The sequence below is a fragment of the Tinamus guttatus genome, unplaced genomic scaffold (genome assembly GCF_059628265.1).
Source record: "Tinamus guttatus ecotype Peru unplaced genomic scaffold, ASM5962826v1 Tinamus_guttatus_pri_ptg000942l, whole genome shotgun sequence".
NCBI classification, from domain to species: domain Eukaryota; kingdom Metazoa; phylum Chordata; class Aves; order Tinamiformes; family Tinamidae; genus Tinamus; species Tinamus guttatus.
Window position 1 is genome coordinate 1,835,308 of NW_028289476.1, and position 18,008 is coordinate 1,853,315.

General features: G+C 57.9%; 2 protein-coding genes across 3 annotated transcripts; one reads left to right on the top strand and one right to left on the bottom strand.

Moving 5' to 3' along the window:
• Window positions 1-252: 252 nt before the first annotated feature.
• Window positions 253-4,172, top strand: NEIL1 (nei like DNA glycosylase 1). The gene is made up of 8 exons (XM_088538189.1): window positions 253-686; window positions 759-878; window positions 951-1,014; window positions 2,252-2,351; window positions 2,579-2,703; window positions 3,085-3,112; window positions 3,519-3,580; window positions 3,921-4,172. The coding sequence occupies exons 1-8, from the start codon at window positions 262-264 to the stop codon at window positions 4,170-4,172; spliced, it is 1,176 nt and encodes a 391-aa protein (XP_088394315.1). The 5' UTR covers window positions 253-261.
• A 1,337-nt stretch (window positions 4,173-5,509) lies between these two features.
• On the bottom strand, window positions 5,510-17,055 carry MAN2C1 (mannosidase alpha class 2C member 1). Of its 2 annotated transcripts, XM_088538207.1 has the most exons (26): window positions 16,932-17,055; window positions 16,431-16,556; window positions 16,062-16,185; window positions 15,425-15,495; window positions 14,831-15,008; window positions 14,166-14,355; window positions 13,760-13,866; window positions 13,188-13,298; window positions 12,786-12,878; window positions 12,393-12,509; window positions 12,025-12,120; window positions 11,617-11,762; window positions 10,834-10,957; window positions 10,435-10,556; window positions 9,668-9,753; window positions 8,964-9,143; window positions 8,638-8,720; window positions 8,381-8,475; window positions 8,115-8,219; window positions 7,749-7,905; window positions 7,209-7,352; window positions 6,908-7,017; window positions 6,238-6,317; window positions 5,958-6,103; window positions 5,710-5,813; window positions 5,510-5,637 (listed from the first exon to the last, which is right to left on the bottom strand). In XM_088538207.1, the coding sequence occupies exons 1-26, from the start codon at window positions 17,024-17,026 to the stop codon at window positions 5,520-5,522; spliced, it is 3,108 nt and encodes a 1,035-aa protein (XP_088394333.1). In that variant the 5' UTR covers window positions 17,027-17,055; the 3' UTR covers window positions 5,510-5,519. The 2 variants fall into 2 exon arrangements, with proteins under 2 accessions (XP_088394333.1, XP_088394332.1); XM_088538206.1 differs by lacking the exons at window positions 5,510-5,637; window positions 5,710-5,813; window positions 5,958-6,103 and having other exon boundaries at window positions 6,313-6,468; window positions 16,932-17,031.
• Between the last annotated feature and the right edge of the window lie 953 nt (window positions 17,056-18,008).

Consider the following 18,008-nt stretch of genomic DNA (forward strand, 5'->3'; position numbering starts at 1 on the left):
CCCATGAAGTCCTGCGGGGGGAGATTCCGTGTCCCCCCGCAGCAGGGATCCCTCCTTCCCTCCCCCGCACCCGCGCGGGCCGCTCGCTGTGTACGGGGAGCCCAATAAAGGCGTGGGGAGAGCGAAGGGGCCGCGTCCCGGTGCCGCGGGCCGCGGAAGCGGAGGCTCCCGGCGCTCCCCGCGGCGCCCGGGCCGCCGCCAATGGGAGCCGCGCGGGGCGGAGCGGAGCGGAGCGGAGCGGCCGGTGCAGCGGCCGCCGCGATGCCGGAGGGCCCGGAGCTGGCGCTGGCCGGGCGCTACGTGAACGCGCACTGCGCCGGGCTGGTGTTCGCCGGCGCCGTGGAGCGCTCGCCCGTGAGCAAGAGCCCGGCCGTGCCCTTCGCGAGCCCGGCCTACCGCATCTCGGCGGCGGCGCGGGGCAAGGAGCTGCGGCTCACGCTGGCGCCGCTGGGCGCGGGCGCGGCGGGCGCGGCGGCCCTGGTGCTGCGCTTCGGCATGTCGGGCTCGCTGCGGCTGTGCGCGGCCGCGGCCGCCCCGCGCCACACGCACCTGCGCTTCGTGACGCGGGAGCGCCCCCCGCGCGCGCTCTGCTTCGTGGACGCGCGGCGCTTCGGCCGCTGGCAGCTGGGCGCCCAATGGCAGCCCGGCCGCGGGCCCTGCGTGCTGGCCGAGTACGAGGCCTTCAGGTGAGAGCGGGCCCCGCGCGCCCGTCGGGCCGCCTCGGGCCTCCGCCAGGGCCGCCCTGTGCTCCCCCGCAGGGAGAACGTGCTCCGGAACCTGGCGGACAAGGCGTTCGACCGGCCCATCTGCGAGGCGCTGCTGAACCAGAAGTATTTCAATGGCATCGGCAACTACCTGCGTGCCGAGATCCTCTACAGGTGAGCGGCGCCGGCCGCCCTGCGCGGGCGCGTTACGCACGCGGGGCCGTGTGTCACACGCGGCCCTCCTAGGCTGAAGATCCCTCCCTTTGAGAAGGCTCGGACCGTGCTGGAGGCGCTGAAGCACCCACAGCAGGTGAGGAAAGGGGGTTTGCGGGTGGTTCTGCTGCCTGTTTGAGCCCTGCCTCAGCATCCATGCAAGGGCAGGTGCTGCCTCTTTCCTCCCAGCTTCCATGGGATTTCTCAGCCTAAGTTTCCTTAGGAAAAACTGTCCAGAGCTGTGATTTTTAAGGGCTCGGTTGATTTAAGGGCTTTTCTTAAAGGCAGTAAACCTCCCATCTACTTTCTTGTCTGGCTCATTCCTCTTCCCATGGGGAAGCTGGTGCAGGAACAAGTGCTGGCTACGTCTCAGCTTATCCTGAGCTGGGCAGTGCTCCAACATGTGTGCTGCCTTGGGCATGGAAAGGGTGGATTTCCAGAAAAATGTGATTTCTGGGATTTGTTTGCTTGTAGCCCTGCAGGACTTAGCACTGTCCCAGGCCCCTGGAGCCTCTCGCCTTCTGTGCAGGGAGCAGGACTGAGGCGAGGAACGTGGTTAGCTGAGCTCTGGGCTCAGCAGTGCTGGAAGTGGTTCAGTTTGCTCCCACATCCCTGCCTGGGATCAGCTGGGTGCCTGGGTCTGGTCCAGCTTCGCTTTGGAGCCTTGTTCCAGCCCAGGCTTCAGGCCACTTTCGGTTCATGTTTGGTTCCTCGCTCCAATGGGGCAGAACAGTGTCGCAGGGCCCCTGGAGAGCTCATGTCACCATCACCTCTCCCTGTCCTGCTGCCAAGAGGTTTTATTGCCCTGAGGACCCTGTGGATGGGTCTTCAGGGGGCTTGGGGTGCACCCATGGTCAAACCCACCCTGTGAATCTGTTTCCAGCCTGGCAGCAGCAATATTCCCTTTGCTCCCGTGACTCTTGCTGCAGGGGATCTTTCTTGTCAAGCTTGCTCCTGTCATTGGCCATGAACAGCCGCGTGTGAGCAGCGTGCCCCTCTGGTGAAGCGGCAAAGGCGGGCAGCAGATCTGAACCATCTGCTGTGGGGCCTAGGGTGAGAGGGAGGAAGGGACGAGGAAAACAAGCAGCTCGTGAGCTTCAAACCTCGTGGGAGGCTGTGGCAGAGCCCACAGCTGAGTTGCTATTGGGCTACTGTGATCTCGGGGCCCTGGGTGGCTATTTTTAAGGACCCGGCAAGAAGGAAACCCAAGTGACCCGAGAACTGCTGTTGCACACTGGGTGTGAGGGGGTATTGGGCTGGGATGCAGGAGGAGAGACCCAGCTCTGGCCACCAGAACTGTCGGGTGACTTCCCTTCCCCTGTCCGCCCTGGCAGGACCCTTCCCTGACGCTGAGCAAGAAGCTGAAGCTGAAGCGGGAGAACCCGGATCTCTTGGAGCTCTGCCACACGGTGTCCATGGAGGTCGTGGAGCTGGGTGAGGCTGCAGGATGGAGGTGGGAACAGCAACATCTGGGTGGTGAGGGAGACCTGGGCACTCACCAGCCTCTCCTGTGTGCCCAGCAGCAGCAGCCTTGGAGCGGGGGGCCCCAACATCATAGTTGGAGCAGAAGACACATTCCTGATGCTCCCACTTGGCTCTGGCTGGAGAGGTTCTGCTCCATCTCTAATCTTTGGTGACATTTCACATCTCCCCTTTTCTAGGAGGAAAGGGCTATGACCCCGAGCACTCAGAGGATACCACGGCTTTCAGGAACTGGCTGCAGTGTTACTCCGTGCCTGGCATGAACTGTCTGCGTGACAGCAAGGGCAGGACCATCTGGTTCCAGGTAAGAGCCCAAGGTTGCTGTCTGGAGCCCTCCCTCTCCCAAAGCCTGGTGCAGGTGGGGCTGCAGGGACCCTCCATGCCACAGCTGACTCCCCGAGGCATGAGCTTCCCTCTGGAGCAGGAGTGGGGGACTCAGCTGATGGAGGTTGTTCTGGTAGTGCTGTTCCTTCTTTGTGAGCCCCGTCCCCAAAGCGAGAGGGTGTTGGTGCCTTGGAGCAGCGGGGCTGTTTTCCTAAGGGCAGGTTGGATATGGGGTGGAGAAGGGGCACAGAGGGGAGCAGCAGTCTGGCTGAGAGCACCTGCAGGGCAGCTCTTGTGGCAGTGGTGCTCGTTCCTGCATGTTGATCGCGTCCCAGTCAATGCTCTGTCGCCTTCCTTGCAGGGAGAGCCTGGTCCCATGGCTCCCAAAGGTGAGTGTCCCCTCATCCCGGTGGGACCTGTCCTTGCTGCGGGAGGATGGGGAGGGAGAAACCCTGTGCTTGCCATGTGGGGGACCAAAGCAGCTCAGCGGAGCAGCGTGCCAGAACCTCCCGAGGTCCCTGTGGCAACGTGGTGGCTCTGGGCCGTGGAGCTCTTGCTCGGGCTGCTGATGGGGAATGTGGCAAGCTGTGTCCTGGGGGAGTCTGTTGGGAGGGGAAGGAAGCCCCTTGAACCGTGCCACATGCTGGTTGAGTCCACACGTCATCCTGGGTGATGTCCCCGAAAGGCCACCTCCTCCAGGCTCTGTTTCCTGAGGTGGTGGCTCTCGGAGGAGAGCGAGCAGGGCTGCGCCCTGTCCTCCTGGCCCGCCTAACCTGGTCGTGTCCCCTCTTGCAGGGGGGAAGACCCGCAAGAAGCGCGCACAGCCGAAGGCAGAGCCTGACATTGTGACCCCTGAGGTACAAGGTTCTTTTTATGAGGATACCTGCATCTGCTCCTGGATCCGTGTGTTCCTGCTCCCCATGTCCTGCTCAGACAGGTCCTGTTTTTATTTGGGTCGTCTTCCTCAGCAGTTTCTGTGAGCCACTAGTCTAAGGGATGCATGAACATCCATGCTCCCTTCTCTTGCTGTTAAAACCTGAGCCATCATGTCACCACAAAGCTCCTGGAGCTCTCCTGCTGTGCCTGTCTTGTCCGAGCAGGAAAGCAGCCTTTCCTGGAGCAGTTGGGTGCTGCCCTGAATGAGGCCTCACTCGAACACAAGGCTGTAGCTAAGCTCCCTCTCTGACTTCCACCCAGGTCACCACACGCGCCTCAAGACGGCTTCCTAGGGGAAGAGGGAGCCCCCTGAAACCAAGCAAAGAGGAGGAGAAGGTGGTGGCTGATGATCCAGGGCAGGGACGTGGCCGCAGGAGGAGAAAAGCTGCTGCTGCTGCTGCTGCTCCAGCTCCTGCTGAGCCTGAAGCGCCAGTGAGAGCGAAAAGAGGCCGGGCAGCTGCACGGCGGGGCACAGGTGAGGATCCCGTCCCCGTGGATTTCAGACCACCTTGAGTGGGCAGCGTGGGAGCCCCTGTTTGTGCCCTTGAGGGGATGGCAAGGGGCAGGAGTGGTGCTGGGCACAGGAAGAGGCTTCCTGGGGCAGAACCAGGCGCTCCTATCCCGTGTCGCTCTGCAGGCACAGCCCCTGCCGTGTGATCTGACAGCCCTGCAGAGCCACGCGTGCTGCTGCCACCCCTGCTGCAGTGGCAGGGGCAGACGTGCCAGCCTGGCTACCAGGTGATGCTTCCAGACCTCCCTCACCCTCCAGCCTGTTTTCCAAAGCCTGTCGCAGTCTGTCGCAGCATGGCAGCCAGCGTGGGGGGAGCTGCCCAGTCCTGCCTTTTTAAACTTTTCTAAAAGCTTTGGTTGGCTGCCTTTGGCTACTGCTCGTGTGATAGCGTGGGTTTTTAGGTCAATTCCTTGGTGGGACCACAGCTCTTCCAGCAAAGGCAGCCACTCCAGGCTGGCCTGGTGCAGGAAGCTACAGCCCTGCAGGCTTGGGTGGAGCAGGGAGCAAGGGCCATGGACTGCTTTGGACTCTGCATCGCTCCCTTCCTTTCTGCCTTTCCTGGCTGAGAGCTGGCATCACAGCGAAGGCCCCAACTGCTTTTTTAGCTGACTAATAAAGAAGTATTTTGTAGAGAAATGGCCCTGTGTGCATTTTTGTGCCCAATGGAACCCCCACTGCCTCCCCCCGTCTTCCCTTGTGAGCTGGGGCAGTCTCCCCTTCCCCCTGCAAACCCAACAGCAGAGCCTTGGGCTGTGGCCACTGAGTGAACAGCAGCTGCGATCACTGCAGGCATCTGCAAATAAGGTAAGAAAACCTTCTCGATGGTGTTTGTGTAAGGCTCTTGTTTATTTATGTCTCATCTGTAAGACCAGTGTAAGAGGCAGGAAATTCGTGGGGGCAGAAGGCAGGAGGTGAAGGAGGCTGGTGTGACTTTGCAGTTCTGTTCTGCAGCTCTCCTTCTGCAGCTTGTTGCTGCTTGGGGCTCAGGCTGGTCTTGGCCTGCAGACCAGGGCACTAACAACATGGAGCAGAAAGGAGCAGCTCTACCCTGTTTGCATGATCTGCAGGGGCAGTTTTATTGCTTTTCTGCTGTTCCCAAAAACGTGGCTGTTCTCAGCTTTTGTCAACTGCTGCACTCTGATGGCCAGAGGGAAGAGCAAGAGGGCAACTGCCCTTCTCTGGAACCGCTGCCCCCGTGCACGTCTTGGACTGGGCTGGAGTGAGTGAAAATACCTCATTCAGTAGGGACAGAAGAGATGGCACCGCCACCAGGTCAACTGTGAGATAAGCCGTGGCCGGGAGGCCTCGGGCTGCAATCTGAGCTTGCAGTATGAACTCGGGTTGCAGCGTCACTGCCTCAGGACCAAGAGGACAGAGAGCACTTGGAAGGGTGAGAAGGAAAGCCTCAGGCCCCGCTGCTCCAAGGGCAGGCAGCTCCCCTCAGCCGGCCGCTCCAGGAGGTCGCAGCTAGGGAAGGATCAGTTGGTGACATTAAAGCAACAGCTCCCCCGGGTGCCCGTTCCCCCAGCGTGCACTTACAGCATCGCCTCTCGAACGGGGAGCGAGGTCTGGAGCCAGGCCATGGCCGTGCTGCCGTGCGCCTCGTACAGTCGCACCACCACCGCTTCCGCTCTGTCCTCAGCCTTCAGGGATGGAGCAGAAGGACGTTTGTGCAAAAAGACAGGAACCTCGACCCAAGCGACTGTGGCTGAGCTGCTGTGAGCGAGCGTGTGTCCTAGACCCCCCGCTTCAGCCTCCCTCTTCTGCCCTGGGAACTGGGAACTTACCTGCTTGACAGTCTCCAGCACGACTGCAGGCGAGCTCACGGAAAAGGCGCTCCAGGCCGAGCACGGGGCAGAGCCAGCTGGGACCACGTGAAGAGGGAAATTCAGGTTGTAGGCGCACTGGATCACACCCGCATCCTGGAAGGAACCTGCAACGTGAGAATGATTAGCCAGCCTCTGGCCAGAGCTGCCCCCAGATGCTGCTCCCTGCGCTCGCCCGGAGCCGCTGAGACCTCCTCTGCCCCGTGTTTGTTGGATGGGGCTGCACCCTGCCAGGACTCACCCTCGTGGGCCATCACAGCGTAGGTGAACTGGTGCTGTGCAATGTCTGCCGTGGCATCAGGGGACTTGGGTGCTCTCAGCCTAAGGTGAGAGGCGGGTGAGATCGGTGTCCTTGGACTTGCCTTTATCCCTCCGTCACCCAGTCTGGTGTCAGGCGAGCACCGTGACAAGTCGGCTGTCTCCCTCCTCTGCCTCAAGACTGGGCCCTCCTCGGACACCAACGTGCCTCTGGCTGCGGGCAGCAGGAAACAGACCCTGGACTAGATGCCCTACATGCTAAAAATGACTTTTGAAGGGTGGTCTCCTATGAAACTGTAGCTGATGAACTCAAACTGGAATATGTGGTGATATTCTCAGCTTTGTGGGTATCATCTATAACATTGCAATTCCTTCCCTTTCCTTAGGTCTTCCCTCCTGGTGTGTATTTTGCCCAGCAACAGAGAAATTATATGGTTCAAACGTGGCTCTGATTTCCTGAATGATCTAAGCATAATTGATGGGGCTTATCTCAATCAATTTTAATTAAGTTAGCCAGACGTTCTTGAGACAAGCAGCCAGCTTGACTAATGCTAGATTAGTTCCTTATTAACTGTGATCATGTAGGGGAAGGCACTGCCTCAACTTCTAAGAGACACTCGAGAGACCAAAGCCCTCACCCCAGCCGTACTCACAGCGAGAGGCTGAGGACGTTCCTGTGGGCCGATGCCCCGTATTTGCTGTCGTTGAGCAATGCGACGCCAAAGCCGTGCTCAGAGAGATCCATCCACTTTTGAGCCCACACCTGCAGGAGGAACCAAAGGAAGTTACTTGCCACATAAAGGTACTGCCTGAGGATTCAAGGTGCCTGTCTGGGAATGACAGCAGCTCCACCATACAGGCGTTGGCTGTCCCATTGTTGGAGGAAAAAGAGCGGCCCCAGTGTGTGACCAGGGCACGTGGGACAGGAGGACGAGCCTGGCCCTTCCCTCTCACCTCGAACCGGGCCCAGTCCCACGATGTGTTCCAGTGAGTCGGCCGCTGCAGGTGCCCGAACTGGATCTCGTAGGTAGCATTTGTGCTCCGCACCTGCACAGGGAACTCCACCTTCAGGAACTTGTGAGCCTCCTTCCACTCAACCTACATGTGGCAGCACAAGAGCACCATCACTGAGGGCTGTCAGGCAGAGGCTGCGCTCCTGTTATTCCCACCCAGCCTGCACCACGTGCAGTACAGCAGCACCCAAGTCCCACCTAGCTGCACTGATGGGTCTCTCCTCTGCTCAGCTATCTCAGGGCCAAGAGGATACAGCTACTCATCCACTAGCCAGAAGCCTGGCACCTTTCTTGGAGCACATCCCAGCTGCAGGATCCCCATCCTTGCACTGGCTTTTCCGGACATGGAGGAGGTCAGGCAGTGGGCACCATGCCAGGAGGGGGATGTAGGTCACAAGCAGCATTCCTTCCTTCCTTCCTTCCTGCCCAGGGCCCTTCCTGCGTAGCACAGAGGTCTGTATTGCACAGTGACAAGCCAAACCTGGGTCAGGAACCGCAGGTATGGGCTCATGGCATCCAGGATGATCTCCTGTGTTAAGGTACTCCTTTCCCCAATCCGCAGACAGAAGCTGGCGCTTCCTCGCAGCCCTCCACGCTGGGTGATTTCCAGAGGCTTTAGCAGAGATGTGACTGGTTTCCTAGAGAAAGAGAGTAGAAGCAGAGCTGGTCTACAAGCCTGGTAGCTCTCGAGTTCCCAAACCCTGATCCAGCCCCACAGAGAGCAGGCATTGCTCCTGCTATCTATGAGGGCTATGCAAGGTTTTGTTAGGGCTGGGCTTGACGGAGAAGGAATCAAGAACCCCAAAGATAAGATGAGATCTGAGCACTACCCGCACTGCTCCTCTACCTGGTTTCCAGATGATAATCCATCACATCCCAAGCATCCCAGTACAGGGGAATATCATCAAAGAGTGCAAACTGGTTGGCAGGGCATCCATTCGGGACTGACTCTCTGGAACAAAGCGGAACACAGGAACAGTCACTTAATAGTTGCTTCACGAGCAGCTTCACAAGAACAAGTTGAGAAGGTTGGAAGCAGAAGGGAGGAAGTTCTGGTTGAGCCCCCAGCACCTCGGGGGAGCCTTGGTCCCAGAAGCTGGGAGCAAGACCTACCTGTCGGAGTGCACCAGCCGAAGCGATGTCAGGCGTCCCATCGTGTCCAGGCACACTGCAAGCACCCCGTTCTCCATGATAACGGAGCCATCCTCCTGGGCAGAGAGGGCAGGAGGACAGTTCACAGATCTAAACCTGCAGGAGCTGGAGTGGGCCTGAAACACCCCTTTTGCAAAGAGAGGATGCTGGCTTGCTGCGTGCCAGCTTCACTAGCCCCCTGCAAGGTGCTTGCTGTGGGGTCCACGGGCCGTGCTTACCCGTTTCGTCACCGACACAAGCTGAGGGGGCAGCACGGGCTCCCTGGCTATAGCATAGCCCATGCTGGGAGCTGTCACCAGAGCTGGAAAGGAAAGAGGATCTGTTTCACCATCCCTCAGATCCATCCCTATCTCACACTGTGCTACCCCTGTTCTTAATCAGATACCTCCTCCACTTCTATAGCCATAGTTTTGGGACAAAGTAAGTGGAATCAGCTCAAAGGAGCAATTTGTCTAAGCACTGAATCCTCTCCATACCAGGGAGAGGCAGAAGATACCCTTGCTCTCCATCTTCTGGCAAAGGAGTAACCCCAAATTAAGCATACCTAAAATCTCTGCTCCAGTTGGCCTAATCCTGGAGATGACTTCGGTCCTGTCCCAGGGCAATGTGTTCAACACGAGGGTGCTCTCAGCGCTCTCCAAGTTGGACCTGTTGGACCTCAGCAGTTCCCCACATAAGGACTCTACAGCTTCTCCCTGGAGCTGAACACCAGCCTTGCAGATCTCTGGGGAAAAAAAAAAAAAAAAAAAAAAAAAGGCCCGGGTTGGACCCAGCCAGGCTCTTTCACATGTCTGAGAGTTTCTGGCACTTCCATGAACACATTTTACTATAAAATTATTTATTGTTGCTAATATTATCTACTAGGTATAGTAGATAACTATAACCTTTTTATTACAAGATTACAATGAGCTACTGCAGCTCAGTGGAAAAATTGTTAAGCTGTAATAAACTGAGCCATCGTAACTGCCTGGGGGCATCTCCCTCCTTTGCTAGGATCCATCTGGACATGCAAAGGAGCAAGCAGAAACGTAAATAATACAGGATTTTATTTAATTTTTCAGCTCATTATTCGTTGGTTGAGTTAACACTGCTTCTGCCACATGCCTGCACATGCTGTGCTGTAGATGTGCCCTCCCTAGTGCCTGGCATTCCAGAGGCAGGGATGAAACCTCTGCCGCCCCTCAAGGCAGGGAGTGTTATCCAGGACCCTGTGTGCTCAGATGGACAAGCCCCAAATTCCCTGCCCACCTGTGTAGTAGCGGAGGGCATCCTCAACCACGAGCTGGATACAGCTGCCTGGCAGCACATCATGGAACTGGTTAAGGAGCAACAACCTAAAACAAAGACCAGAGCCATGTGAGGAAGCAGTGGAGAAGAGCAGATGTTTTCTAGCATACCTGTTTGCAAAATGAACAGTTAACTGTTTCTTATGCCCTGTTTGCAAATAATTGAGAATTTTTTTTCCACAGCACTGTTTAAATCCCTTTATGTTAGAGCCTTTTAATTACCATCTAGTAAACCACAAATGTGGGGAGTAAGAAAGAGCTGCTTTCTCCTCCGCCTAGGGCTACAGAATATGGCGTAGCACAAGTTCAGGCAAGTCAAACCGCCTAGGAACAAGCGTAGTTTGCAAAATAAGTTTCCCACTACCAGATGAGAGGTTTTGGAGCTGTCTTCCAATGGAAGAATCAAGCAAAGTCCTTAAACACTTTCCAGTTGGACCCTTGATCAGTTTACAGAAGCGGTTAAGTACCTACAGCAGGGCAATATGGGCTCTGCAAAGGTGCTAAATGCTAACTGTGAGTCAGGTTACCGCTTGCCCTGGGTCTGTCCAACAACTCCAGGCACTTCACGTGCTGAGAGCAGGGATTTCTAACTGGGCTCAGGCAGGTACAAGCAGTAACGCAACAACTGCCAGTTTGCCTGTGCCCCCATGAGGTCCCTAGCTGTCATATGCGCCTGTACTTTTATAATCCTGGGCAGGGATTGCAGTATATCCTCCCCTATGTCCTCACCTCCAGAGCCGCTGCAGCTCGACGGCTGGATACTGGAAATTGCCTCCCCGAGCCAGAGCCAAAGTGCTGAGAACTTCGGCGTCGTGGAGAATGCGCTCGCACTCCCGGTTCCCCTTCTTTATCTGAGGCCACAGCACGGAGAGAAGGAAGGTGCTTAGGAAGGGGGTAGCTGGGAATAGATCACTCATCCCAGAGTGATCTTAGTAAGTCTTAGCCTTACTAAAGACTAAGAATGGATCTGCCTTCTGGAGTCCTGACTACCTAGAGGCCCTCACTGCTGAGAACAAAAAGGCACTGCCCAAAGCCTGAAGCCACCCGAGCAGCAGCAAGGAGCCCTGGAGATGGTCCCCTCCATAGCGGTGAAGGAGGCTGCTGTCCCCCTGCCTGGCGCACACTCACCTGGGCCTGGGTGGTGTAGGTGCCGTTGTGCAGCTCCAAGAAGAGCTCTCCCACCCAGGTGCACAGCTGGGATGATTCCTTCTCCAGCGCAGAGAAGAGCTGGTCAGGAGTGGAGAACTGAACCCTGTGGAAAAGACACACACTGCGGAGCTGGGAGAGAAGCCCACAGATACCAGCAGATCCCGACCAGAAAGGTGACAGCCTCAGGATTGAAGCCTTGGAAACCCCAAACCACCCACCCTGCAGAGCTCAAAGGGGTGTGGGGGGACTCGGCTGAGTGAAGCCACAGATGCAGAACATTAGTGGGGAAAACAAAGTGGTGGTGGGGAAAAACCATTGTCCGTTGCAACACAAAAAGATGGAAACATCTGATGAGATGGCAAGGCCCAAAGGGCTTAATGAAACAAGCACAAAGGTGCCCTTTTCCACAAAGGGTATTTTTAAGCAGGTTAAATCCCCATCCGAGATATCACATGCCTGAAGCAGACTTAGTCCCAAAAGACAAACCCATGGAACACAGGTCTAGTGGTTAAGCATGAAGCTCCAGCTGCTACCTTTAGCTCATAAACCTGCCTAACTACAAACTGCAGGCAGGAGAGAAGCAAGGCCAGAGGACTGGCTTTCTCCATCTCCTGTTTCTCCTCTGTGTATCACAGACTCTCCCAACTTGCTCCCTGCCCTGCTTTGCGCACTGCTTCCTTCTGTGCTGCCAAAGGGCAGGCCCAGCTCCAAACAAGTGCTCTGTGCTGGCACAAGGAGGGAGGAAACGAGCTGTCCTCTCACCTCGGCAGCCCGTCCGTGTCACTCATTCTCTTCATCCTGTCGAGCATCTTCTGTGTGGGGCCTCCTCCTCCGTCTCCAAAGCCGAAGAGGACAGCGCTGTGGTTCACACGTCCTTTATCCTTGTTGTTCTTCACTGTTTTCAGCATCTAGAGGGCGTTTGGGACAGATGAATTCCCCAGGTGCCTCCAGAGACGGCCTCCAGAGACCCACACATCAGTGCCAGATCAGTCTTCAGGGTGCAGAGTCCAGCCCTGCCCCATTCCTGCACCTGACACTGCAGGGATGAGGCACAAACACATCCCAGAGGGAAGTGGGCCGCTGTCAGCAATGCTGCTCTCCCAGGCAGCGCCCTCTCCTCGGAGCCTCAGATACGGCACCGCACTTTGCAAGTTTGGCAACCTCACTCACCTCCTCCACTCGCCCGTGCATCCCATAGGAGTCACCAGGGGGGAAATGGGCCAGGACTCGGGAGCCATCAATGCCTTCCCAGAAGAAGGTGTGATGCTGGAGAGGAGCCAAAGGGAAGCCAGGCGTTTAGTACAGCCTCTGCAGTGCCCAGCAGCTAACGCACAAGCCATTATTCCCAAAAGCTCCCAAAAGGAAATCTCTGCCGACATCTGTACCTACAGCAGTACCTTCATCCTCTGTCCTTGGTTTCCACGCTCGTCCCCACACACAGGTGTGTGTGCGGAGGGCCCATCCCAACCACATCAGTGAAAAACTTGCTCACTAGAAGCCCACTCTCCCTCGCAAGTCCCATCGAGAGCACAGCTCACCGGGAAGGGGTTCACCAGGTTCCAGCAGAGCTTCTGCGTGAGGAAGCGCCGGATGCCACAGCCACGCATCAGCTGGGGCAGCTGTGCCGAGTATCCAAACGTGTCCGGCAGCCAGAACTGGGAGCAGCAGAGGGAGAGAGTCACGGGAGTCACTCTGGCCACACGCCACAGCCTGAGCACGGAGCAGGGTGCAGACTCCGGGACCCTGCTGCAAAGGAGACCCTGGAGCTGCTAGACAAACAGCAACTAAAGACCTATCAGGGACTAACAGGCAGTACGACCAAGGCCTAGGAACATCAGATCTGGAAGGCAAGGCCTGGAGAAACTCCTACACACCGCGAGGGACAGGAGGAGATGACATGCAAAGGAGGCATGGTGGAAAGGAGCAGGTACCTCTGAGCAGATCCGGCCAAACTGCTGCTGGAAGAACCGCTGACCCTGGAGGAACTGCCGCACCATGGACTCCCCGCTGGGCAGGTTCCCATCCTAGGGAAAAAGCACAGGGAGTCACTGTCTTTTCCTCCAATGCACACGGCCAGGCAGGAGGAAGGACAGGTCCTGTAAGCATCCCAGCTCCTGCCATCCTGTCAACCTGCTTTGGTAGAGCACGAGGAGCATCTGGCAGGACAGAGCTCAGCTCTGCACAAGGAAGATCCAACCCAGACAGGGGCTGCTTTCCAGCTCCTGAGAGCACCACCAACCAGGCACAGAGAAGGCCCTGCTCTGGCCAGTACTAGTTCCAGACAGAGGTGGCTCAGGAAAAGCGCGCTGACTCGGGGCCCCCACGATTCTCACCATTTCTACCCAGGTGCCTCCGACAGGAATGAACCGTCCCTTCGTGACATAGTCCTGAATTTGTGTGTAGAGCCCAGGGTACCAGCATCGCACCCACTCGAACTGCTGCGCCTGCCAGAGCACAGAAGTCAGTCTCAGCTTGCTCCCCGCCACTCCAAAGAGAAGTCCCTGAGCATCCTCAGGATGTTCCTGGTCACCCGCCTGTCATTTTGAGTCACGCTGAAGCAGCAACACGCTACAGACAGAGGGAAAATTCCTCAGACAGTTTGACAACAAGTCACCACGTGGTTCAGAGCAAACACAACCATCCTGACTCTTAGGACTGCCCAGCTGAGAGCCTCAAGACAAACCCCTTCCCTCAGAGAGCTCCTTGGAGCACAGCAAGGGGTGAGCTGCACACGCAGCAGTCTTGGCTTCTCTGCTGTGTCCCTTGAGCAAAGCTCTGGTTCATCCAGTGTCCCCAGCCTAGGAGCCCTGCAGGTCAAGTCCTGCTTGTGAACCTGACCGCCCCGAGCTGCGAGCACAGGGAGCCCATCGCCCCATTCCCTCTTGCTAGGAGGGAGGCCGCTCACCTGGGAGCAGACGAAGGTGAGCTCTGGATTGCGCTCCATCAGGCGGACAACCGTGACCCAGCTCCGCGCGCACTTCCGGATGGTCTCCTCATACGGCCACAGCCAGGCTGCAGAGAGAGAGACACGTGGCTGTTACTTGCCACAGGCTACCGGGGTGAGGTAGAGCCAGACTCCCTTGCGCATGGGGCTGTGCTGCCCTTCGGAGAAATGCTAGAGCCAAGTGCTCTCCTTTGACTCGAGGGCCTGATAAAAAGATAGCCTGGCCCTGCCGCTATTGCTTGTCCTGCTGCCTTTGAGAGTGAACCCTCTCTAGGGACCTGAAACCGAGCGTTGAGATCCCGTGTGACCCATCCCTCACGCCCTCCTTTGGGCAGCGGCCTCGCGGGGAGCGCCGTGCTGCTCTCACCGGAGTCGATGTGGCAGTGCCCCATGGCGTGGATGGTGTGCTGGCTCGCGCCGTTCTTCTGGCTGAAGATGCCCGCAGCCAAGCGCCGCGCGGCGGGGAAGGTGGCCGGGTCCGTAACATCGCACACGTTCACCATCTGGTTGGCAGCGTACAGCGCCTGAAAGCTCCTCTGGTTTTCCTCCCCGAGGTGCTGGGGGCAGAGTGGGAATAGCCTGATGTGGAGCGCAGCACATCCTGCAGCTCCGAGCGGCACCGACACGGGAGCCACCAATCCTGGGGAAATCTGCTGCCTCCTCCTGGCATCTGCCCCTGGTACTGGGGCCAGGCGAGCACCGTGTCCCCTGCCTCGCGGACGCAACCTCCTGTCTCTGCACATTTGTCTTTTAAAGACAAGTTAGATGAACACCCATCACAACTGGCTCTGGTCAAGCAGATCCTGCCTTGGAGCAAGGAGTGCATGAAATAACAGCATCACTCTGCTCAATTTCTTTCCCACTCTAGACAAATGTCAGTTGTGCTAAAGCAGCACTGGAAAAATGCCTGTTCCTCCAGGGCCTCCTGGCAGGGGGAAGATAGATCTTAACAGTGAAAGAAAGAGATGAGATTAAGATGTTGTAGATGGAGGGGTAAAGGGTGAAGGAAGGGAAGCAAATGAGCACACAGACCTGGGCCATGTCCAGCAGTATCTCCAGATCCACCAGCAGTTCATAGACATCCCTGTTGAAGACAGCCAGCTCTGCCTTGCTCAGGGTGAACCTCTTGTCCGGGTCCGGAGGGGCAATCATGCTGCCCTTCCCGGCCCCAAAGAGACCATTGCAGGCCAGCTCCACGTACAGCGTCAGGCTGCCAAGAGCAAGAGGAAACTATCAAGGAGCTGATCACAGGCAAGCAGCTGCAAAAGTCCATTCCTCTCCCCATGCCAGGATCAGCTACAGCTGAACTCCTGACAGATCCCTGAACACAGGATCCTTAGCAGAGCCCAGAGCACCCTGACACTGCACTAAGGAACAATATGAGACTAACACCCCAAAAGTAGGTGAGCTTGTCTCTCTGCGGGACAAAAGACACCAGCTTCACTGTGGGGAGACAGCAGGGAGAGCTTTCTCCACTGATAACCTGATCATGGCCCAGCTGACGGCGTTTGCCAGAGCGGGATGGTCCGAAGGTGACACGGGCTCCACACAGCTCTGAGGCAGACCCGGACATCTCAGACTCCAAGCTCTCCCATGGCAGGGGACTCTGGCCAGCTGACCACCCACCTGTGGGGCTCTGTCTCCTTCAGGCTGCTGGTCAGGATGTAGCTGGTCTTCTCGCCTTCCTTGGTCAATCCCTAGGAGGGGAAGACAGTACATTCAACCAAAAAGATCCTCAGTTCTCTGTCAGTGCGCTCGACAGTCGCCAGATGGGCAGCACAAGACACCCTGAGGATATTCCAGGCGTGGGGACACCGCCAAAGAGAAGAGAGCAGGAAGGGACTGCAAAGGGTCACCTGGACTGATCCACTGCCCCAAGATGGGACTTGGTTTGACCTGTTCCAGTCCCAAGAGGAGTCTGTTCCACTGTTCCTGACAGAGGTGGTGAGTTATGTCTCAGGCCCAATGCTTCCCTATAGGCCTGCAGAACAGGTTTGCTAATGTCGAAACAAGAGGTATTTAGCTGTTACTGGTCTACAGATCTGAAACCTAAATCCTGTGGAGGCAAGACACTCTAAAAAACAGATTGAAATGTACAACCTTGCTTGTTTTTCTGGGCGTTACTCTGAAGAGCGCATAACAAATGGAAAGGGGTTTCCAGTGCCCCAAGAAAGAAGAGTAAGTGGGATACAGCTACAGAAGGAGCTCTGCAGGTAGCGGGGTGACCGGCACAGCTGGCACACTCTGCGCTGTGTCTCCTCACCTGCACCGGCTGTGCATCTCGCCACACCATGGCCTCGCCATCGCTCTCCCAGATGAAGTGCACCTCGAGGCCTGCCCACGCCGGGGGCACGCGCAGCTCCACCTTGAACCAGCACGTCTCCCACCTGGAAGAGAGCGTGCACTGCCGAGAGCAGCACCTCGCGGGAGCCAGGCTTATCCTGCACTGGGCATCAGGGTTGTCACCTCCTGCCACCCTGCAACACTTGGGAAGGGGTTCCTGTCTAAGCAAAGCTGTTCTGAGCTTCCAGTGCGGAGTTTGGGGTACATCCACCCCAAAACATGGCTTGATCCCCGCCCCTGCTCTCTCCAACCGTAACCCAAGTGCGAGGACACCCCAAGTCAGACTCACGTGGGCCCGAAGGTGTCTCCAACTTGCACCGTCCTGAACTGCTGCCTCACGGCCTCGGCGTAGGGCACCCGCTGCGGCGTCTGGAAGCAGGAGAGGGACGCGGCCAGGCAGCGCTCCCCGAACAGCCTGCGAGGGCAGCGACCGCGTCACCCCGCGGGGCGCCTCCTAGCAACGCCCCCCCACCGCTACCCCGCGCGGCGTCTCCTAGCAACGCCCCCCCACCGCTACCCCGCGGGGCGTCTCCTAGCAACGCCCCCACCACCGCTACCCCGCGGGGCGTCTCCTAGCAACGCCCCCCCACCGCTACCCCGCGCGGCGTCTCCTAGCAACGCCCCCCCCACCGCCACCGCGCGGGGCGTCTCCTAGCAACGCAAGCCGGGGCACCGCGGACCCGCAGGGCGCCTCGTAGCGACGCCCCCCGCCACCGCCACCGCCGCCGCCTCAGCGCGTCCCCTGGGCTCTCCCGCCCGCGCGGGGACACCGGGCCCCGCCGGCGCGCACCTGCCTCGCAGGTTGCAGTCGGTGAAGTAGGTCTCGGAGAGGAACTTCTCGACGCGCTCCAGCGCCGTGCGCCGGTGCTTCATGGCGGCCGCCATGACGAGCCCCGGCGGCGGCGCGTGGCGCGCATGCGCCGGCGTGCTGGCGGGCGGCGCATGCGCAGAGCGCGGGGCCGCCTCCCCGCGGCCGCGGGCGCTGTCATGGCGGGGCCGCCGGGCCGCGTCCCCCGCGGTCGCTGCCTCCGGGCGCCGCAAAGCGCAGCGCGAGCGGGGACCCCCCGCTGTCCCCTCCTCGGAAGTACCCCCGTGCGGCCAGCAAGGAAGCAACACGCGGGTTAGCCCTGATATTTTAATGGAAATACCGCACTACAGTCAAGTTTACAACATTGGTATAAGAAATCACATGGATAGTGGGCCGAAGATCACATTACAGAATACAAAAAGCAAGTTCAAATAAAAAGGAACAAAAAAAAAAAAAAAGGGAATCCCATTGCTATCATACAGGCTGGGAGTAGAGCTTGGAGCTCGGTGAGGGACGTGGGGATGGAAGGACGAGACACCCGCAAAACCACCGGCAGACAACACCCTGCGTCACCCATACTTCGCTTGTGTCACCCTGTGCACACCGGGGCGCGCGGGGCCTCGGCGGCGGAGCAGGATGCTTAAGACCCCTTTCCAGCAAAGGAGATGGGCGACTTATTGCTGGCAAACTGCGCATTCCCTGCCGGGCTCTTCCCTCGCTCCGGAGAATCCCGCTCGTCTCCAGGGCTGGATGTGCCCCCTGCACGGGGCTGCCATCCCCGCGGGCTTGTGCAGGGAAAACCGCCTCCTTTGAGGAGGAGAGACAGTGCAGTGGTGGCTGTCGTGGCTTACGAAGTCTGTGCCGACTTCTTGTTTATTTAAAATCAAGGTTTCTTCCCTGTGTTTAAATATCTGCCAGCACTAAACTTCTATACTTTAAAAAAATATATATCCCATATGTGGATTTCACTAGTGAAATGCACCAAAACCCACCCGCCCCCTCGCCCATCTCTTGCACGCACGCACGCACCCCCCACAAACACACAGAGCAGCTCTAGCA

Bases quoted from the DNA above. Each gene is read 5' to 3' on its own strand.
- MAN2C1 (XM_088538207.1), bottom strand. From the start codon at position 17,026: ATGGCGGCCGCCATGAAGCACCGGCGCACGGCGCTGGAGCGCGTCGAG. The intron at 10,958-11,616 runs GTGAGAGGACAG...TCTTTTCCACAG, and splicing joins GACACGGACGGGCTGCCGAG to GGTTCAGTTCTCCACTCCTG. The intron at 9,754-10,434 runs GTGAGGACATAG...TCTTTGTTTTAG, and splicing joins GAGCTGCAGCGGCTCTGGAG to GTTGTTGCTCCTTAACCAGT.
- NEIL1 (XM_088538189.1), top strand. From the start codon at position 262: ATGCCGGAGGGCCCGGAGCTGGCGCTGGCCGGGCGCTACGTGAACGCG. The intron at 2,704-3,084 runs GTAAGAGCCCAA...CCTTCCTTGCAG, and splicing joins GCAGGACCATCTGGTTCCAG to GGAGAGCCTGGTCCCATGGC. The intron at 3,581-3,920 runs GTACAAGGTTCT...ACTTCCACCCAG, and splicing joins CTGACATTGTGACCCCTGAG to GTCACCACACGCGCCTCAAG.